Below are 22,619 nucleotides of genomic sequence, written 5' to 3' on the forward strand. Positions count from 1 at the left end.
GCTGCGGTGTGGGGAGGGGGGTAGGGGGACGGCAGTAGACCTGCTTGCTCTTCTCCTGGTTCTCTGGACTGGGCCACCTGGTGGGGGTGGGAGACACCACGTGCCTCCGGGGGCTACGTCTCTAGTCTGAGGGCAGGGGCTAGTGGAGGCAGAGTAGGACTCCTGGCAGCACGTGGATGCATACATGTGTACAAACGCCCACGTGTCTGGAAGCACATGGATAACGCACACAGACCCACACTGGCGCACATGAGTGCACAAAGCTGCATGGGGACAACTCAGCGGCCTGTGCACAGCCACCCCCTCCGCTGCACTCCTCTGCACGAGTCCCTGCTCTGCCTGGTCACCCCCTCGCCTGAGCCAGGACCACGGCTGGAGTTGGAGAGGTGAGGCTCTATGGCTGGCAGGGTTTCCAGGTCTACAAATGGGATGCTCACCTAATCTGCATGCCCTTAAGGGCTGGGCTGAGGAACCTGGGACCTTCTAGAATCTGAGGCCTGGCAGAGATCCTCTGGAGGAGGTGCAGGGGCTTGGTGTCTGACAGGGCTGGGGCTTCAGCCTTGGGCCTGGGCCTCTCCGCCATGCTCCTGGAGCGTGCAGCCGCAGCTGGGGCCCCCTTCCTGGAGTAGTTTATCTCACAGTGCACACGCTTGGCCCTCAAGGGGTGACCCAGCCTTGCTCCCCACATTCTTCTTCAGCCGCGCAGCCGGTGGGCCCCCCACAGCCCTGAGACAGGGCCTGTACTTGGGGGGTGGTCGGGAGCAAACCACTCAGAGCCATTCTGCTGCCCTCTTGGCCCCAGACCTTTGCAGCTGTCTCTTTGCTTCTCTCGGCTTTTGTCTCTGAGCATCTCTCTAATTTTGTCTCTGCCATGATTAATCTGTGTCTATCACTGTTTTTGCCTCAATCTTTCTCTGGCAATGTCCCAGTTTGTTTCTGTTTCAGTCTCTTAGTCTGTCTTTCTCTAGGGTCCTGGAGTCGGACCAGTCTGGGGATACCTCTGCTCTGCTCTCTGGCTCACAGTGGCCAGCTTCAATGGGAATGGATATGAGAAATAAGGCTGTAGGCAAGGGGGCAAAGGGCCTGGGCAAGTGGAGGCCCTAGACTCACAATGGGTGAACTGGGGCAGCCCAAGCAGAAGTCCAGACCCCCTGCCACCCACCTGCTAAGAGTCAGTCCAGATAACGGCACGTAGCTAGATGGTGGGCTCCCCCATGTAGAGAAGATGGGGGGGTGGGTAGGAGAAGGAAGCTGGGGCTGGAGGTCTCCTGGCCTGAGGGCCTCCTTCCTGTTTGTTGGGAAGTGACTGCCTCAGAAAGCTGTTCAGGGGAGAGGAGGGAGGCCATGGTGACTTCCGGGAAGCTGGCCAAGGGCCCGAGGCCACCCTCCCTGTGCCCACATGGGGCCTGCTGGCCCTGGCTTAAAATAGTGCAGTTCCTCTGCTGCCGCAGGGCCCGGCCCAGGCCTCAAAGGGCTGCTGGCTGCTACTCATGCGACAACCAGGGTGGAGGGGATTCACGCAACCATCTGACCCTCCCCAGTTTGTAGCCGTGGTGACTCACAGTGTGGGTAGGGAGTTGCAGAGGAAACAAGGGGTCCTGGGTCAGACACCCTGGATGCAAGTGTCAGCTCCAACACTGACCAGCTGTGAGACTTTGGGCTGGTCCGTTTTGTCTCCTTGAGCCTTGGTCTCCACTATGTAAAAGTGCTGGGCTTTTAACCTAAAAGACACGGTATGTAGACTCCTCAGAACCTTGCCGGGCATAGAGTGGACACAAGAATGGGAGTTCCTTTCGCCTCTCCTGCTGGCTGTGCCTCAAACTCCTCACCCTGAGAAGGGGCCTCCTTGGAGCTTTCCTCAGTTCCTACACTTCTCCTCGGACTAGGTACTGAACAGGAAAGGTCTGTGGAGAGGGAGCTTGCCGGGAGGGCAAGGATGGGGCTGTGGTCTCCATGGTGAGACTTGTTGCCAAGGGAACAAGACTCCCGAGAGCCCTAGGTCTGACGGTTGGGCACTTTTGCCACAGTACCTCAGAGAGCTGGTTACCACTGTGGACTTAAAACCCTGGTGGGCAGCCAAAGCCAGAGAGGTGGACTGTGGCTCTTCTGGGCTTCTGTTATTGGGGTGTGAGGGGTTGTGGCTCCCCTCATAACAGCTTCCAACCGGGGACGGTGAGTCCTCCTTAACTCCTAAGACAGGCACGTCATCTCCATTTATCTGGCCAGGAAAGTGAGAGGTATCAATCTGGGTCAAGGCCACATACAACCGGTAAGGGGAAGAGCTGGAATTAGACCTCGGATGGCGAGACCCCTGAGGTGCCTGTCACACAAGCTGCCTGAGGGAAATGATCCCTAAGGGAGGGATCCATGTAGACACATCCAATCTGATCTCAACACCCATCATTTTCTTGGCGGTTTCTGGCTTCAGACTCTGACATAAGCCAGAGCTGTGGCCCTAGAGATGATCTTACTCACCTCAGAGGATTTGTGTTAGGATAAGGAAGTCAGCACAAATCCTACGTAACAGGAGGCACTCAGTGCTCGCTTATACTAATTCCTGAGGTTACATGAGTTACGTAACCTTGGGCAAATTACTTACCCTTTCTGGGCCTCGGTTTTCTTATCTGTAAAATGGGGTCTTCACAGCATCAACTTCAGAGGGTGACTTTGAGGAATCGGAAATGTAATGCGTATAAAATGCCGAGTACTGTGCTTTTGCCTTGCTCTATGTATGTTTCTTTATTATTCTTCCAGATTATTGCCTGGCACTCAAGGAAACCAAAAGCTCAGCATTAGTTCCATAGCAATTTATAAATTTAGAGCAATGTTCTACATTTTGTTCCATGGAACACTGTCCCAGCAGAATTTTAACAGGAAGAAAAAAATATTCCATGTTTAAATACTTTTCTGGTAGGCCCTGGGCTAAACAGAAATTAGCTTTCTTCAGGTAAGATTTCTCAGAGCCTTTAATATGCCAACGAAGGTTGGGAATCAGTTAAGAGGAAGGTAGACTGAGTGCAGTATTTCCCAGGTTTTTGACAGTGGAACTCCTACTTTTTCCAGGAAGCCACCTTGTTGGGTTGTCTGTGTTCTGAGAAACCATAGATTCAGCGTCTGTAGTACTATACCTATTTGGGGGATGGCACCACTTTTCAGATTAATTTGGTTAGGTCCATTTACTCACCTCTTACAGAAATTAATCCTTTATTAGTTTCATAGGGTTTTGTTTTGTTAAGAGCAAAAAGTTCAACCAAAGGCCATTATTGAGTTTTGTTACAAACTCCAGACGTTCATATTCAGCACTGTTGAACTGCTCAGGCAGAGCAGGGAGGAAGCCTGTTGTAACTTTGGTATCAGATAGACCTGGATTCAAAAGCCAACTCTGCCACTTCCTCATATGTCACCTTAGGCAAAGAGCTTAATTTCTTTGGGCCTCAATTTGCTTAGGAGTAAAATGGGGCTGAAGCCTACACCTTATAAAGCTGTTCTGGGAATTACAGGAGATCATGCATGTGAAGCCCCCATCACAGTGCCTGGCCCTCACTAGGCACTCAGCGAATGTGTTTCTTCTCTTCCTTGCACCTCTGTGTTTTATCTGTTCCCTATTGTGCAGCAAGGAAAAGTCTATTAATTAGTTCTGCAGGGTTTCCTTCATTCTAAAACCACCTCTTCCAAACCTCAAGGGTTCTCTGGTCCCTTGTGCCAGAGGAGGCTGAGGTGTGGGAAGGGAGCTGGGCTTCCCCTCATTTCACACATGGGGATTTAATAGATTTTGATCAGACTCTCCTCAGCCTCTATGGTTTCAAACTGAGGAACCTTCATCTTTCCTGTGTTCATATAACCCACAACCCCAATTCTGACACTTCTCTGATCATATGAACAGCAGGATTACAGGACAGTTGGGCTCTCAAGTTGGACATCTCTGGGTACAAGTCTTGACACTTCCTGTGTGACTTTGGGCACAATCCTTGACCCCTTAGAGCCTCCACTTTCTCAGCTCTAGAAAACCTCATCTATTTACTGGAAAGACAGATGTTAATAGGCTGGACTGTGGTGTCATAATAGGCAAGGTACCACCAGCAGACTGCTACACTGAGATACAGCTGTCTTTCAGAGATGTGGCAGATGGCTTTCCTTCCTAAACTCCTGAATGTGGCATTCAAGGCTCCCAAGGGCTTCTCCAGCCTCAACTCTTGCTAATCCTTTCCATCTGCCACCATTCCTGCCACGGCAATCCCTTGTTATACCCAAATATTGCATGTTTCTGATTCAAAGCTGGGTGGGCCTTCAAAGATGTTGATCTCTCTCATCTCTACCTGGTCTAGCTTCCTTTCTGTCCGGTGCCTTTCTTCAAGACCTGCCTTCAACACTCCTCTGTGAAGCACTTCCTGAGTAGAACAAGCCACTCCCTCCTCTACACCCTTACAACCTCATATATGTCCTTCATTACAACTGGATCCCACTGTACTGCAAAGGTCTGTGTTTCCTTCCCCCACCAGACTTAGTTCCTCCAGTTGTGCCACCTTCTGACTGCATGACTTTGAATGAGTCCCTTCACCTCACTTCAATAAAACAGAGGTAATAATCCTTGGAGCTCAAGGAGGTTCAGGTTTGTGAAAAGTCCCAGCGTAGCGCCTGGCACACAGAGCAGACACCTTACTCAGTACTGGGCCATTGATTCAAGCAGCTCTGAGTTATCCCTCTGCCAGACCCTCAGCAACAGGAACCGAGTGGGGAGGGTGTCTGCTACAAGCAGGAGCAACGGGTCTGAAGGCCCCAGCCAGCTCCTCTGGACACCCCACCATCCCTCCCCAGAACCCCAGACAGGCTTCACAGACAGATGCCACGTGCAGAAGGATTCACATTTATTGGTTCAAATACAGTACCTAACATTTGCTAAACATGCATTTCACACTAATTGGTCACATTTCCACAGGTAGTCAATTCACAGAAAAGGGCCCATCCCTTGCCAGCTGGCAGGGTGGGAGGTAGCAGAGGGCCTGGGTAGCCCTTGGCCGGCCCTTTGGGGACAAGGGCTCAGAGACATCCCATTTATGCGATTCCTACACAGGACTGTGGGTGCAAGTGGGCCAACGGTAGGTAGCTGAGGGACACGTTCACTGATGTGTGTGCCACTACAGCACCTGACGGTGGGGTTGTGGGAGGTGGTGCTCCCTGTGCCTTGGATCACAGGAAGGAAATGGTGATCTCTGCAGGGGAGGGAGTGGCTAGTCCATGGCTGGGCAGGTGGCTGGGACTCCCCAGACGCGGCCCAGACATTGCAATGCAGCCACAAGCCCCTATCGCAAGCCTGGGATGGCAACACGGACAAAAACACCAACACCCCAGGGCAGGCAGGGCTTCTTTCCTGACAGAAACATGTAAACAGAGAGGGAGCTGCAGTATTTTTTTCCCACAGGATTCCTCAGGGAGGAATCGATCAGGATGTCATTCAAGAGGTAGTTTTATTTTTTTCTTTTTCATGGAAATTTGAGTCAACAACATTCTTAGCTATTATAAGACATTTCAGAGAAAGAAAAAAAAAAAATGGTCACCAAAGGGCAAAAATGATCCTTTGGCTGGCAGGGCTGGCTCCAGGATTTAGAAGACCAGCCTCCACCAGTAACACAACTTTCTTCTTGGGCTTGGAGCAAACTCTGGCCTACCTCACAGCTTCCCTTTGAGCCTGCAATTGATTCTTGAGCAGGCTGTGCTTCATTTAGGGCTGCAGGCCCAGAGGAGGGAGGCCAGACGGGAGCTGGATTGGGCAGAGGGACCAGGCATTTTTATGAGCTGGTATACCGAGGCAGAGCCACCGTGGCTCATGTTGCAGGACAGCCAGAAGTCTTCAAGTTCAAGGTAGCCCAGGTCTAGCTGAGAAGGAAGCCCCAGCTTGCTCCCAGACTCCACATGTTCTCTAGGGCTCCTGCTTCTGAGGAAACGTCCAGGCCTAGCTCTCAAGCCCAAAAAAAGAAGCTGCTGCTTGTGGCAGCCAAGAGAGGGGTTTCTGGGGACCCTGTAATTAAATACACATCCCTGAGCTGTGGCCCTAGAAACCCTTGCCTCGAGGCTAATCAGTTTCCAGCACCTGGTGGAATGATTGCCGTTTCTCATCCTGAGACACAGATAAAACATCATTTCACAGACACTGGACATAGATGCTTCAAGCTGAGGAAAAAGGGAGGAATGATTAACTGCAAAGGCAGAGGGGAGTGTAGGGGATTCTCATGGATCAAGTTGGGGAAAGTAAGAATAGTGTGGGTGGGTTTTTTTTTTTTTGTTTTTTTTTTTTTTTTAGTTTTGTTTTTTGTTTTAAAAAATCAATAAAGAAAAGTTTAATAAAAGAGCTGGTCTGAAAGCCTGGATTTCTTAAAATAATTGCAAAATTTTAAAAAGCAACAAGGAAAAAGGCATATAAACCAGGGGCCCAGACCTCAAGACTTGGAACAACTGCTCAACTTCCTGCCCTACTGAGAGGCCAGGGTCCCCTTACTTCGGCCAACCTTGGACATGGCTTAGGTGCTGCCCAGTGTGTTTGTTCATCTGTCTCCATCTGTCCCATTCCTTGATTGGAAATCAAGAACAAACAAAGTTAGGAAATGGGGAGCAGAACAAGGTAGCTAACTCAGAGAGCCCAGGGTTTTAAGGACCTGGTAACGTATTGGCCATGGCAGGTACTCACATCCCTGAAATGGGGTGGCAAGTGAGAAGCAAGTCAGTGTGGGGTGGGTGACTGTCAGCAATGCCTTAGAGACCCTGAGATTCCCTTGATGCATCCTCTGGTTCTGGAGAACAGGACAGGGAGGTTCCTGCGTGCTGCCTTCTATCCCTGGAGGCTTGCTCACCTCACTTACGGGGCAGACATGGGGCCGGTGTCCTCTGAGCCAGGTGGAGTGCTTAGAGACAGGTTCTGGGGAGTTTCTCCAGACTAAGGGCGAGACCACTGAACCTTGTGAAAAATTCCAAAATTCTACAAAGGAGCCAGAGAGCATGAGTTGTAGGTGAAGTTCCAAGATTCCAAACTTTTATCTTGGGTCGAGAAAACACTTAATGGGAAAGGAAAGGAAAAGCCTGTGTGTTTCAATGCAGTGCACACAGCTTTACCACAGCTTTCAGGGTTATAATTTTATGGTGGAAAAACTCTCACTCAAAGTGAGCGCTGTTGGTAGCAGGGGATCAGAGAGAGGACAGAAGAGAAGGGAATTAGAGACAACATGCACAACTTTTTTCTTCTTCCACTAGCAAAAAGGCTACCTTGTTAACCAAACATTATGGGAAGAAAGGCAAAAAACAAACACACCAAACCTCCCCCTCCAACCTTTCTCTGTGTCCTTCAAACCAAATTCACAAATACATCTAGTGGCTGACCTAATGTCTCCACGCTGCTAGCTACACTCCTACCTTCTCCTCCTAATACCTGAGTTTGCAATGCAACACATTCACTTTACCCTGTTTAAAAAAAAGCCCACGTCATAAAAGGACTGGGTGCAGAAGACATTAAAGGCTGTCCACAGGTCAGGCTCCGGCTTGGAACACACGGCCACTTGGCTCAGAAATTCTGCAGGGCTCTTGGCAATGAATGGGCTCTTTGTTCTGTGGAATCTGCTGCAAACATTTGTAAAAATGGATTTGTACAATGGCAACTTGCAGAAGCTTTCCCCCACTCCACAAATTAACAACTTGCTCTGTTTAACGCTGCGTTATTGGAGAGACATGCTCTTGCCTTGTCAGAGAGCAATTTCCTTTGATATCCAACACAACCGGTAAAATGCTTAATTTAAGAGAAAAGCAATTTCAAAAAGTAATTTGACACATGGAGGTCTAGAGCAAAGAAAGATACTGCACACAGGAGCAGTCTTGGAGAAGGGGACTCTGATATATGTCTCCTCCCCTACCTTGAGGAAAGCAGCTTGGAGTCTGACCTGTAGCCAAAGAATGTGATCTAGTTGGTTAAATAAAAAAATTCAGGGAAACAAAAATATTGTGAACTCAGAAATAAACAGATACACACACAAAACACTTCCCATCAACTAGTGAAAAACATTCTGGTTGGAGCTTTTCCTGAGGAACATGTCTCTTTTCTCTTTCAGAGCAGCTGGAGAAATGGCATTAAGGAATAATAAATGCTCTGAGTTTTAGATCCATCAAGGGACAAAGTCATCATTCTGCCGGTACCCGTAACATTTCACTGGGAAGAAAAGATTACAATCTGACACGGACTACCTGGTACGCACATGATGTGGTGGCTGACTGGGCAAGTTTGCAAGGCCGGGTTGGGAAGAGAGCAAAAGACCTTTGACTGAACAGGAAAAACAAAATGCTGTGGGCCCCTCAAGCCCACCCAGGGAGGCACCCAGTTAAGTGGTCTGTCTGCTGCACTGGCTGTGGGAGGCACCTGGGTATAGGCAGAGACAACTGCTCTAGTAAGGCAAAGAAAGGAAAAGCACCTGAAAGAACTCTAAGACAGACATGGTATGGCCGCTGGCCAAAGCCAAGAGGGTAAGGAACGTTTCCCAGGACTAGGTAGGGCAGGTAGTGAAAGACTAGGAGGTCCAGGCCATATCTGCAGAGGGGGTAGCCGGACCCTGAGGAACATGAGGTAGTTTCAAGCCTCACCCCACCCCCTGCCACTTCCCTTCCAGGTGCTTTGGACTCCAGCCCTCTAGGCCTTGGTCAGCCAGGCCACTGATAGTCTAACAGGCAGCTGGGCCACTCTGATCCTTGGGCTTTCTAAGGAAACCTGGTCTCACTTTGGAGAGATTAGGAGAACTTGGGAGTAGAATGAAGAGGCAAAAATTCTGTTCAGCAGGTGGGGGGATGGTCCTTCCCACTGTATGAAAGACTGCAGGTTTGGGATTCAGTCCTGAGGGTGGGACGAGATGGGGTGAGGGGAGGAACAGGGAAAGGAAGATTATTCTTCTGGCAGTCTGGCCTTTGTCCCACTACCCTTTGAAGAAAGCAAGGTGAAAGGAGAATAAATTAGCAGTGGGCACCAGGATTCAGAGCATGACATTTTGTTCAGTTTTTTTCAAAGGGCCAATAGGAAGCCAAATTTATAAGAGAGAGACAGGAGTCTGAGGAAAGTGGACCTTGGTAGATCCAGGTAAAGAAACTAAGTAGCTGTGACCCCTAGGGAGCTGGTAGACAAGTCCCAAGAATTAACTTACTGCCAGGGACTTGTGTGGATGAAAAGTTGACAGTGGCAGAAACTGACGGTGGCGGTTCAGACGGTGGGGGCGGGGGGAGCCCACAGCATGGTGTGAGAACAGAAAGCCTTCTCCCTGAGGACTTGTATGGAGGGAGGACACCTAACTTAGATTTGGTCCCTGTGCCCTTCCCCCTCAACTGTCATGCTTTCCAAAGAAAAGAGATGGCTAAATCCTTATCTCCTGTCCTGTTCCCAGTGTCTTCCCCACTTTGCTTGATAAACCTCCCAACGCCACTTTGCCCCTTTATGATGTGCTCTTTTACTTTTACCTGGCAATTCGGTAGCTAGAAAAAGGCAGTTCGCTCTCTGACAGACTAATGTAGGAGTCTGCTGAGAACATGTGGAAAAAGTAGGGATGGTCACATCCCTCCCTTCCCACTGAGGTAGTCGTCTTTGTCAACATTATGGAAATATTCATCTCAGCCCCATCCCACCCTCTCCCTCAAAATACAAAAGAACTATCTCTAAACAATGACAACACTATAACATTAAACATCTTCACATTCTGTAAACTGCAAGGAAATGCATCGGCTGCATTTACACAAAAGCATGTGCATCATGTTGAAGGCCATACATTCAACTCTGTCGTGAAATAAATATATAGAAAAATGAGGTTAAAAAAACAGACAAACAAACAAAAACTCTTCTTGCTATGGAGGCGACTGGAAACACTGCTCCACAGCCTCCACCTTGGTCTCTCTGGCTCTTTCTTCTGGAGCCTGTCCTGCCCACCCAAGGCGTTGCAGTTGGCCTGAGGAGGGGCGCTGGGAACAGGTCATTCCTTGCCCACACTTGTCTTGCAGGAATGCAGTACCACCTTAAAGAGGAGAGGCAGCTGCTCCAGGGGTACATTCACCATCTTTCCTGGTAACAAGGTGGGAAAAGAAGAGTTAGCAAGTGGCTGCAGTGGGAAAGTGTAGCTGCCTCCTTCCTCTCAGGCTGGTAAAGGGAGAATGTTGCCTTTTTTTTTTTTTTTTTTTTTTAAAGTTTATTTATTTTGAGACAGACAGACAGAGAGAGAGAGAGCGAGCAAGCAGGGGAGGGGCAGAGAGGGAGGGAGAGAGAATCCCAAGCAGGCTCCTTGCCATCAGCACAGGGCCTGATGTGGGGCTCGAACTCACAAACTGTGAGATCATGACCTGAGCCAAAACCAAGAGTCGGATGCTTAACTGACTGAACTACCCAGGCACCCTGAGAGAATGTTTATTGCCCTTTTGAGTGATTGGAGCAAGAAAAGTGCCAGGAGTATCAGACAAACTGTGTTAACATCCTGATACCCAGACCCATTCTGGTGCCCTAGAGAGTCTAGTAATGGTGCAAGCTATAATCATTGCTACCATTTACTTGCTCTGCACTAGGTGTTTAAATGCCTTATCTAATGCTCACAATATTTCCATGTGACAGCTGGAACTTTTTATCCCTATTTTATAGATGAAGAATCTGAAACTGAAAGGTATTCCTAGATGTTCTCTTAGAGCTAAAATACCATGAGAAACATATTCTGGGTTTTTTTTTTTTTTTTTTTCCCTGTTAGATTCTCTAACTAGCATTCCAAAAAGCACTATTCTTTCGAATAGTATAATGGGTGAGTAAAAGTACTGGAAAGAAAAGGAGGGGGGTAATCACAGGGGCAAGTACATTTGAGAAATTCAGGGTTCATAAAGGTATACAGGTTTCTTTATTGGAGGACTTCACAGAGCATTCAGTGTGCTAACATACTTTGTAGATATCTGAGGCCGTCGTTCTTCTCCCTGACCGTATCTTAGAGTCATGCCCAGGTCCCATGCCATATCAATTAAATCAGGATTTCTGGGGTACAATCCAAGCACAGATATTTTTTAAAAGCTTTGCAGGTGATTCAAAATGCTGCCAGAGTTGAGACTCCATCTCAGTATTAATTACTGCCCTCTCTTTATTTCAGAGAGCATCTGAATTAATGTCGTTCAGTAAGACAAAGATTTGGAAATGCTGAGATATAAACTACCAAAGCACCCCTAAAATTCCAAAATTTTAGGTCCATTTCAGATCTGCTAGACTATCTAGGTCCAAAAAGTAGAAACAAAAATTCCTTTATCAGATTGAAAAATTTTTCCTTCAAAATTGCACTGCTGAATCTGACAGGAACAATCTTAGTCTAGAGGTCACATTTCTGTGTTTTCCCTCAGTGTATACTGGCTACTCTACACAAGAATCTTTACCAAATGAACTAAAGCAACCATAACAACAAGAATTCCTTTGCAAAGGTATAATTTTTGAGAATTATTTTAAAGGTATCACTTTAAATGAATGATCCCAGAAAATCTGTAAGAAATTTTCCAAAATGAAGTTAATTAAAAAAATTGAGGGGCGCCTGGGTGGCTCAGTCGGTTAAGCGTCCGACTACAGCTCAGGTCACGATCTCGCAGTCTGTGAGTTCGAGCCCCGCGTCGGGCTCTGGGCTGATGGCTCAGAGCCTGGAGCCTGTTTCAGATTCTGTGTCTCCCTCTCTCTCTGCCCCTCCCCTGTTCATCCTCTGTCTCTCTCTGTCCCAAAAATAAATAAACGTTAAAAAAAAAAAAAAAAATTAAAAAAAAAAATTGAGATATAATTAATTCAAATACCATAAAATCCACCCTTTTAAAGTATATAACTCAGGAATTGAAGTTAATTTGAGAAACCCTGAGCCTGTTTCGCCATCCACTGAATGACCATAATATCACCAATCACTAGCCTTGCAGTTTGTTCTGAGATTAAGTAACAAAAGGCCACAAAGCACCCTGCACATCATAGGCACAAAGGAAATGTCAGACTCTCTTTCCCTACAAAGAAAACACAAAATTCTCATTATAATGTAACTTTTCTGAGGGCAATGGTAGAAGCTCTTTTATGCAGTTGGTGATGGGCCTGGAATAAGCATTTTGAAAACACTGCCTGTCTCATTCCCTTCACAAGCCAAGGAAGGTTTGGAAGCCCAGCACTAAGAATGTTACCTGCAATATAGCGAATCTCAGGTAAGCACATCATGAGGTCAGGAAAGCGGTTCGGCTGATGTGTGTATTTATATTCAGTGAAATCCTGGCAAATGTACCAATATCGCTTGTTCAGTTGTTCCAGCTGTGAGGCACTGGTCAGACCCCTGATATCTGTTAAAAAAAAACACACACACACACAGGAAATGGAGGGGTTTTCTATTGGGGAAAGAACACCAGCTCCTTCAATATGTGCATCTTTCAATTAAAAGTTATTAAACATTGTCACAACAGGAGACCTTTTCTCTTTCTGACATGGAGGAACAAAACTCTGGACAAGGGAAGAGAAATCAGATACAGGCAAAAAATTATAAAGGAGAATCACTAGACTGAAACACTTGAGTGCTAGGCTCTATCTTCCTCAGCTCCTACATAGCTCCCAGCACAGTGCTTGACACAAAACAGGCACCAGTGGATGTTCAACAACTGGCTGAATAATCTACCTTTCATAATGTATCTTTCAGAGTATCTTTAAACTGGCCCTTTGCTGGAGGCCGATCAGAAAGCTTGCGGAGCCTACACGTTTATGCTAGGCATATACTCACACATGGTCTCCTATGTGCTTCTGCTCACACTATTCTACCTGGGCTGTCACTCCAGCTTTTTTCTATATAGATTTCTCTCTTTATATAAAAATGTGTATGTGTATATATAATATATATGGACATGTATGTATACACACACACACACACACACACACACACTATCCCTTTTATCTATAGAATATATAGTTTACACACACACACACACGTTTATATATACATAAATAAGAGAACATAAATATTCTCTCTCTATATATATCTTACCCAGCCTTTGAGGCCCCACTCAGATTTCTCCTCCAAGAAGTTGCTGCTGATCTCCCTCCCATCTGAGGCTCAAGTAATGTGTCAAGTGCCATTTTAAAGTGTGTATTTCTTGAGGCCAGAGACCTGGGGTCTATTTTTATTTAATGTCTTTAATGCTCAACACAGTGCCTGGTCTAGGGAAGGCACACAGAACAGCAGATAAATGAGTGGAGAAGACGAATGAATGAATAGTGGAGAAGCAGCAGGAGGAGTAGGCAAAGAGGAGGGTATTGGAAGTCTCGACTAGGAAACTGAACACAGGAAGAGAGTACTTTCAATGTTACAAGGCAGCAAAAGCGCCCCGTTGCACTGTGAGAGTACAGCACTCATACACTACTTTGGAAAAAAGAGAATACAAATTCTCCTCCACACTCCGGTCACTAGCAGCTACCAAGTGCCACTTTGCAGGTAATCCCCCACATAAACCACATTCGGCCCTCCTCTAAACAAAAGCCATGCTTGATATGCATTGTGTGAGTTCTTGTGCACCACCATTCTGCCCTGAAGGGGCCGTCAGAAGCACTGCCAGACTGTCACAGAGGTCTTATCTCCAATAGTTTCATCAGTCACCCTGGTCTTCTTCAGTTGCTGGTAAACTTGGTACAAATTTTAAATGACGCATGTACTGTCCTTGGTGTCTGTGTTTAAATGCATTAAAACTGACTAAACAAAGCGAATCCTTTTCCTTCCTCTATGAGTTATAGAGACTGTGGCATTTAGGTTTGAAGAAAAAATCCAAAGCATGCTCTGCACTATAGAGGGGCAGGATGAGGAGAGCACAGGCCTTTATCTAAGATTGGTACCCACATCGTGTGACAGATTCTGTGTGACAGTCCGGAGGGTAAAGGGGTGGGAGGTGGTGTGTGAAACGAGGGCAAATGCTCTCTGGCCAACAACAACAACAAAGTCCCCTTTCCTCATCCCCAGCTACTTACCTTGATTTAAGAAGTTAATTGCTTTCATGCAAGCGTACTCTTCATTGCTGACCTTTAGCTGATGGAACTTGTGATATAGGTAGATGAGCCGCTCGATCACCTCCATCCCTTCATCACTAAATCTGGGAAACAGACAGTGGAGGTCAAGGAAGGGAAGCCAGAGGTCTCCTATAGCTCCTTAAGGAATCTAGGATTGAAAAGAGCCCGAACTTGGGGGAAATGGAATCCAGAACCATTTGTGAAGGACAGGTAGCTCCATGGTTTGTCTAGCAGCCAAGAGAGCTCATATAAGCTGCTGTTCCCAAGGTCAGGTGGGGTCAATCAAATCTAAGTTCAAATCCAGCTCCAACATATAAAAGCTGTAAGACTTTGGGAAAATCATTTGACCCCTCTAACCTTTGAGGTCCTCTTTTGTAAAATAGTAACACTTGTCTGCTTAGGGTAACAAGGGCCAAAGGCAGTCTGTGAAACGTAAATGTGGAGAAATATGACATTACCAAGGTACTGCTACTGTTGAAATGCAGTCTGCAGTGTCAACGGCAGCTGCCATGGTGACTCTATGTGAGCTTCTGCCACGATGAAGAAAAAGCTGACGGTTATATTTTTTAGGTTCACTGTTTCTAGCAGGGCTGAGGTTACACACAGTGAAAAAAAATGTTTGGCATCCCTGGCTTCAGCTAGGGAGGGACAGAAACATTAACTGAGCCTCCATGTCATACCAGTCTCTGTGCTGGGCACTTTAAAAAAATACATTTATTTATTTTTGAGAGAGAGCATGTGAGTGGGGGAGGGGCAGAGAGAGGGGGAGACAGAGGATCTGAAGCAGGCTCTGTGCTGACAGCAGAGAGCCTGATGCGAGGCTCAAACCCACAAACTGAAGTTGGACGCTCAACCATCTGAGCCACCCAGGTGTCCCTGTGCTGGGCACTTTATGTGTACTTTCTCATTTAATGTTCTCAGCCCTATGGGCTAGGTGAGACTATCATTACCACTGTACAGACGAGAAACTGAAGTTCAAAGAATGAAGGAGACTGGTCCACAAGCATACAGTTGGTGGCAGAGCTAGAACCTGGAACCTGCGCTAACTTCCCAAGGCCTTGGTTTTTCCAACATCTACATAGCAGGTAAGACTCAATGCGGACCATGATCCTTTCTTTGGATCAGGAGAAAGCTCCTTGGGGGAAGACCAAGTTTTAGAAAAAGGAAGCCAAGGTTAGAGGACTAATCCTCTGGGTCCTAGTGGGGAACACCTCATACCAAAGGTGGGGACACCACCAAACCAAGAAGGCAAAAAGGCTTAATGGGGAAGCAAGTGTTTATAAAAGCTGGGGTCGGGGTCACGCTCAGCCTCTGCCCTTCCAGGAGTGGACTAAGGAGAGTTCCAGACAGGCCTTAGATGCAGCTCAGTCATGGAGAGAAGATGCTCAGCCCTGGGACTGCTCCCTGGTGGCATGTTCAGATCTGAGTACTGCAGCCCTATGCCAGGCAAGAAGGCGCTGTCTGCCCCCCTCAACACCTGGGGATGTACTACTGCTGTCTGGGCTCTACTACCTTCTGCGTTGACTCTGAAGGCCTTGCAAGGGCTTGGCCTCCTGGGCAAGCAGCACATTTTTTCTTCCCTGGGGAAAGCCTGGCCCTGGTTGGAGCCAGAGGCATCTGCCCTTCTCAAGCACCAGGGGGAGCTACAGCAGCAGCTACCTGCAATCTAGAGCCCTGACCCTTTTGCCCCAAAGTCTGGCTCCCCCTCAGTCTGAGCTGGGGTTTCGTTTCTTCCATCAGCTGATCTCAACAATGACGGCTGACTCCATTTCTCTCTGTGCCTGGCCCAACAGTTTTTATAACTTTATTAATGCTTTCCCAAACTGGCTGATAGACAAATTTATACTGAACAGCTCCTATACTAACCTTACCTACCATTCTACCCTTTGGTGAGCATTTGCTACTTGCCAGGTACTTTGTTAAATATTCGACACACATTATTTCATGGGATACTCCCAATACATCCACCAAATTGGTATTACAATTCTCTGTTCACATGTGAAAACAAAGCTCAGAGAGGTTATTTACTGTGCCCCTAGTGCATTCTTATATTTTACCCCCCTGACAACCATGAGATATCACCTCCACGTTAGGGATAAGGAAGCAAAAGAAGAGCATCTTGCCTTCCACAAAAGTTACATGGTAGATAAGTGGTGGTGGGTGGGGCCAAAGTTTAAACCTAAATTTTCTGATTCCAAGCCTGTTGCTTTCTCAGCACTCCATTGTCCACTCCCTGACTGTCAGGTCCCCACAGCAACTCAGCCCAGGGCTCAACTCAGCTACGTGCAGGGTATGCTGCAGTGCCTCGATGCTGCTGAGACATGCAGGAGGCAGTGGGCCTGAGAGTGAAGATCACATCACTGCCTCATCACAGTACTCTGCTGGCTACTTCTGTTCTTGAGAGGAAAAAGGTCTTTCCTGCAAATTCCCTCTAGGACCTGCCTGGAGGGGTGGTGTGGGGATGAAAAGCAGTAGGTCAAAAAGGAGGACACAAGCAGAGCAGCAATGCCAGCATCTGTCTGTGGCGGAGCAGTGTAGCAAACAAAGATAATGTTCTCTCCCTTAATCAGCAACCGCTTGCCCCAAGTGCTCCCTCTGGCACTGCAGAACCTGCAGGTGTGTGGTTATCAGCCGGACCCCCAGCCTGCGGTGGTGAACTTACTGCAAGGGATACAAAGGAGCTCCCAAGTGCCTGGCATTAGCACATGTCCCAAATCTGCCCGCTCTACTGGGGACAGCACATACTCTCTTTTCCAAATTTCCTAGGACAGGCAACTATCATGGACCCCTGACAGTGGTGGGGGGCTGGCAGCCCGCCCAGTAGCCCCCACTCAGTCTCCACAGCCTGACTGCAAAGCTTTCCTCCACACCCCGCATCCCACCCCTTGATAAACAAATTGTTCTCTGTTCCATGGGCCTGCTTTCTCCTCCAGCCGTGCCTCCTCCACATCTGCCCACTCCACAGTTCTAACGCCCCTGTATTCCCTGTCTGCACATTATCAGCATTTAAAGCCAGAAAGTTGGACAAACACACCCATTCTTCTTCGAGGTTCCCATTACATAGGCATGCTAGGACAAAGAAAACATTCCTGCCAGGATCCCCCAAACCACTGGACCATTCAGTCAGCAATTGAAACTGACACTATGTAAGTTATGTCCCATTAAGGGGGCTGAGAGGCCTAGTTGTCTCCTTTTCATTCAGCTAAATGCACCTACCCCCAGGAGCAGTCATCAGCCACAACCTTAGAGGAACTGCCATCTCAGCACCCACATAAACACTCCACGATGGGAGTAAGACTCTAACTCCAGGACACATTCCAGAAAGCCGAAGTTTTGAGAAGGCTAAATAATTCAGCAGAGGGAAATGGTAAGGATTCTGGGCTTTGGGGCACAACAGATCTAGGTGGTGATGTCTACTTCATCTCTTCCTAGGTTTGTAGCTTTGAGTTTTCACCTCTCTGACCCTCATGCTCCTCCTCTGTGGAACAAGGATAATATTAGTGCAGTTGCTTCGGGTGGTGGTGAGGACTAAACAAATAATGTTTGTATAGCACTTAAGATGGAATTTGGCACAATAAACAGTCTATAATTGTTAACTATTATCATTATTAATGGCATCATCATCATTGCTCCTGTTGCAACAGCAAAATGATTGTGTTTCTTGAACCTTACAGCTAGGATCTGAGCAGGGAAGCTGGGAGGCAACTTTTCATAGATCTGGCAGAAATGGAGCTAGTGCTTGTGAGATAGAATTGCCCATTAAAGCCCATCTAGTGCAAGGCATCTTCTCTTGAGAGTGAAGGAGTCTTGATTAGGGCCAGGAGCAGTCACTGGCTGGTGCTACAATCTGCTTTAAATCAAATTCACCCAGCTCACTGTCTGATAACAGCCTGATTAAGGAAAATGGGTACCATAAATTTGATTCAATATTTGAGAAGAGAAAAGGAGGTGGTCATGTATCATCGGGGAAAAGCCCTTTCATGACAGCAGGAACTTACTTGCACTTAAGAGTTGTGAAAAAGTAAAGGCATTTTGGGGGAGTAGGAGTAATGCAGGAGCAGGCAAGGTAGAAAAGAGCTATGGCCAATTACAGACTCCACACCCTGGGTTTCTAGCAGAGGAAGGAATGCTTTACACTGATGTACCTGATTCCAGGGTTTTTCACACTTCCTTTTCCTCTGACCTCCAGGGCAGTTCCCCATGCATCTCAGGCTCAACAGACTCCAGATCAAACTCAGAGTGGCTCATCTCTTAGCCTGTTCTTCTCAGGCTCCATTATCTTGGCTAAGAGAATTGGCACTCACCTGCCTGGTAGCACCCCCACCCAACTTTCCACTCACTGAAGTCCCACTGACTTTACCTCCTTGTTATCTCTTAATTTTGTGCTGTCCTCTCTATTCCCATAGTCACTGCTGCCTTGTCCAGGCCTTGTTTTCTTTTACCTGGATTATGGAACAACCTCCTACACAGATACCATCCTCTAGCGTTGTCCATACCAATCAATCCTGACTTTAGAGCCTCAGGGATCTTTCTAAAATGCTAACTGCCCATGTAATTACTCCACTTAAAAACATCCTAAGACTTAACAGTAGTCACATAAGATAATCCACATTCTTTAGATTGGCATTTGAATACCTTCATGATCTGCCTTCTTATACCTTTCTCTCCAGTCATTTCTCCCCTCATTTCTGTCTCTCAGATACATTCTCTCTATACAATCCACAGGATTGCTTTTGATTCCGTACACAAACCAACTATCCAAGATCTCTAACTTCTAGGACTCTGTTTTATCTCCCGCCTTCCTCCTGTTCTCTATAATCTACATATAAAAACCCACTTCAAGATGCAACTCAAATGTCTTATCCCCTGGCAAGCACTACCTGATTATGCAAGTAGAGGTACTTACTTCCTAGACCCTCATATGTCCCTCAATCTCTACCAGTACCCCCCTGGACTATAGACTGTTATCTGTTTCTATTTGTCTCCCAATCCCCTAAACCACGGGGCTCTCACCTGAGTCAGAAACCGTGTCTGCATCATCTACGATCCCAACACCGCTCCCCTGACATGCACAACAGGGTCCTAGTACACGGAATCAGAACTAACTTGTTGAAATTTAACTCCTATTTTTCCATGGAAGGATTCCATATGCTTTTAGCATGGAGTAGTGAGTCCTGACAACAAATCTATTTCTTATCCTCAGAATCCACTAGAGAGCTCAGCACCAATACATCGTCTAGAATTAGCACTGTTCAACAGAACTTTCTGAGATGATGGCGATGTTCTGTATCTGCACTGTCCAATACATGATCCACTAATCACATGTGGCTAGTGAGCACGTGGAAATGTGGCTAGTGCTAATGAGGACTGAATTTTTCATTTTATTAAATTTTAATTAAATTAAATTTAAAAAGTCACCCGAGGCTAGCAGTTACTATATTGGACAGTGCAGCTCTACATTCTCCTTGGTAAGGAGGCTTCCTAGGAAATAAACATTCCCTCACTAATTTAGCTGTTACTGGCCCCTGCCTTGCTCTTAGGGCCCAAGGGACTGGATACAGTGGGATGGGGTGCCTTATAAAGCTCAAAGCCACAGAAGGCTCTGCATGGCCAATGATCCTTGCCTACCTGCAGAAGACCGGGGAAAACCCATCATTCTATAGAGACTGGAGCCCATAGGCTGACTTTGTAGACAGCCGCAGGCTGCACTGGTGGATTCCAAGCAAATAAGGAGGCCAGGCTCACTGGGCCAGCTCTACAAACCCTGACAGTATTAGCATTGCTAACTGCAATTCAAACACTTAGTTGGCCCAGAGTTAAGGAGGAGATAGGAATTTGATAGAAACAATGAATTAGAGGCTCAAGACAAGGGGTTAGGTCATGTGCAAAATCAGATAGCTCTGTTTACAGGTCAAAGTGTCAGCTGGGTTCAAAGCTCTGTCATTTACAGATTACCCTGAAACCAGTAAGCATCACTGAAAAGGAAATATTAGAAAATCAGAGGAGGGTATTGGCACCCTGATTCCTCCCTCCCTCAGCTTTGCAAAGAGCCCTTGAGAGTCTTGGAGCTTTACTCTCAGCCCAACACTCCCCCTGTCTTTATGCCATGGTAACTGGATGGCAGGGGAAGATGTACTTTGGTCCTGTGTAGAGAAGTGTGGGGGCTAGCACCCCATCTCCTTCAGCTTTCATTGATGGGGGTACCTTTTCTCCTCTTTTTCTTGGTGCTCTGGAATCCCATGACTTTGTTTTTTTAAACTGTTCAATAAAGGTGAATTAATGAAATGTCTATTGCAATGTGATTTAAGCTTTATTTTTCACATGGATAAATTAATAAGCCAGAAAAGCTGTATCAACTGATCATTTGTTCTGATTTTGGGTTGTCACCATGTGCTGTAGGTCTTCAAAGTGAGTGAGTAAAAGATTTGTGCTAGACAGGGAGATTAGGATCCTGGTCAGCTGGGATGAGACATTATGCCAGAAAACATTGAAAAGAATGGCTCAGTCTCTTAGTCCCATGCTGTTACCATCACACTGCATCTCAGATACAGTAACAGAGCCTAAGCTTTGACACCAGGTAAGCACAGGTTCAAATCCAGGCTCTGGAGTGTTGGTCCCAACACTCAAGGGCAGGTCTCTTTGAACTTCAGTTTTCTTATCTATAAAATGGGCATAACCACACCTATAATGCTGGAGGCTGTGAGAAAGAAAGAAGACAATCATATAAAATACCAAGCCCAGGGGCATCTGGGTGACTCAGTTGGTTAAGCGACTAACTCTTGGTATCGGCTCAGGTCATGATCTCAGAGTTTGTGAGACTGAGCCCCACACTGAGCTCTGCACTGGCAGTGTGGAGCCTGCTTGGGATTCTCTTTCTCCCTCTCTCTTTGCCCGTCCCCTGCTCACATTCTCTTTCTCTCTCTCAAGATAAATAGATAAACTTAAAAAAAAAAAAAAAAAAAAAAAGCCAAGCCCGGTGCCTGGCACACAGTAGATACTGCAGTGACTTCTAGGTCTTATTCTTCAATTGTAAACTATAGCTCAGAGCCCCCTCACCTTACAGATAAAGTTTAGAGTTTAGATTTTTGTTTTTCCCAGATATATTCTTACCTCAATGATCCAGATGTGATTAAAATAATAATAATAATAATAATAATAATAATAATAATGATAATAATAATAGCTTAGAACTCTGCTAAGGCATGCTGCACAATATTATTTATTTTTCACAACTACCTTGTTGGGGGAAGTACTGGTATTATCCCATTTTAGAAACTCAGAACCTGGGGATCAGAGATTTGACCATGGTCACAAAGGTAGTCAGTGGTAGAGTGAGGATTCAAATCCAGCCTTGTGTGTGGCTTTAATTCCTATCCTTTGGAGTGTCAGTGGGGAGCACTCCATCCCCACCTTGCAGGAATGACAATGGTTTGGTTGCTTGGGACTTCCTCCCCAGCCAACAGCCCTTACCTGTGTAGTTCCTCATCAGAGGGTGAATACTTGGCAGTGACATCAGCCAGCTCCCCAAAGATCTGTTTGCTATAAACAGTGAGGGAAGACAGCAGGATTAATTCTTGCCATGTAGAGCTCAGGAGGCACGTGTAATCCTTGATTGAGAGCTCGCAGAAGAAAGGCAGTTTCTTGATCCAAGCAATCTGCCTAAAGAGCAGCTCATCAGCTAGGCGGCAAAGCAGGGCAAACAGCTCTGCCTGAGTCACAGCATACCTGGGGGTAGGGACAGTGGAAAATTACTTCCGGTGGCCAGAGAGAGAGGATAAGGGCACAGGTAGAGGCTACTCCTAAGAGTAGAAAGGGTCTCTGGCAGTGGGCTCCTTGCCCTTGATCATGGGTCTCCAACTTCATTCAATTGAGTCTAATGATAAAGCGGCAGGACTGGAGCCAGCAGCAAGCTCAGGGCTGGGGAGGTGGGTTTGGTGAGAAAAGGTTGTAGAAAGGAAAGGAGGCTTGGAAATTTGTGCAATTATTAGGGAGTATGACTTTTAATGTTGGTGTCCACAAATGTTCCATGTGTTGAGAGAAAATTCTGTGACCCTTGCACTAGTTTTGGCAATGAGAGCTCCATTAGGTCAGGTCTGGTACCCACCCAATACAGGGGCTGACAACAAAAATGAGCCTGAGGACAGATGGCTGAAAGAGAGAACATGTTCAGAAGGTTTTCCTGCTCTCATTGCACCCCCTGGTGGTGAGTTCAGGAACTAAAGTTGCTTAGCCTTTGTGAGTTACTGCTGTATGGAAGGAGCAGGGCATTTCTCATCTCTGGGCTGGATGAGATAGGGTCCCAGTTTTCTTTCTCTCAAGGCCCCTGGGCATGACTCTTCCCCACACCCCCACACTCAGATTTATAAAGATTTTGTGTGTCCTTCTTATAAGAAGATCTTTGAATTTCCTCCGCTGATATTGGAGACTAGCTTGAAAGATCTCCAGATACATCCTAGGGATCTAAGCTTGATAGCAAACAGCCTGTGCCCCAGGCCAAAGGAATGGGTGCAGCAATTGGTGGGCCTGAAGGCTGAACTAGTATCTACTCAGGTAGAGGTGACAGAGGATTTAAAGAGTATTCCTT

The 22,619-nt window shown here is 46.8% G+C and overlaps 2 protein-coding genes across 8 annotated transcripts in view; both read right to left on the minus strand.

Moving 5' to 3' along the window:
• Window positions 1–2,840, minus strand: part of NR5A1 (nuclear receptor subfamily 5 group A member 1) — a 32,538-nt gene extending 29,698 nt beyond the window's left edge. The window contains exons 1-2 of one of the 2 annotated variants that reach the window (XM_042963956.1): window positions 2,600–2,840; window positions 1,563–1,721 (exon numbers count right to left, since the gene is read on the minus strand). The gene's annotated coding sequence lies outside the window, so the exon portion shown is untranslated. Of the gene's footprint in view, window positions 1–1,162; window positions 1,200–1,562; window positions 1,722–2,599 lie in introns of those variants that run through there. The other variant, XM_042963959.1, reaches the window with a different exon arrangement.
• Window positions 2,841–9,696: 6,856 nt separating this feature from the next.
• Window positions 9,697–22,619, minus strand: part of NR6A1 (nuclear receptor subfamily 6 group A member 1) — a 224,907-nt gene continuing 211,984 nt past the window's right edge. For all 6 annotated transcript variants that reach the window (XM_042963338.1, XM_042963340.1, XM_042963339.1 and 3 more), the window contains 4 exons: window positions 21,506–21,760; window positions 13,997–14,118; window positions 12,178–12,330; window positions 9,697–10,072 (listed from right to left, as the gene is read on the minus strand). In XM_042963338.1, the coding sequence (XP_042819272.1) occupies window positions 9,984–10,072; window positions 12,178–12,330; window positions 13,997–14,118; window positions 21,506–21,760 (619 nt within the window). In that variant the 3' untranslated portion in view covers window positions 9,697–9,983. The remainder of the gene's footprint in view (window positions 10,073–12,177; window positions 12,331–13,996; window positions 14,119–21,505; window positions 21,761–22,619) is intronic.

Source organism: Panthera tigris, chromosome D4, assembly GCF_018350195.1.
Source record: "Panthera tigris isolate Pti1 chromosome D4, P.tigris_Pti1_mat1.1, whole genome shotgun sequence".
In the NCBI taxonomy this organism is placed as follows: Eukaryota; Metazoa; Chordata; class Mammalia; order Carnivora; family Felidae; genus Panthera; species Panthera tigris.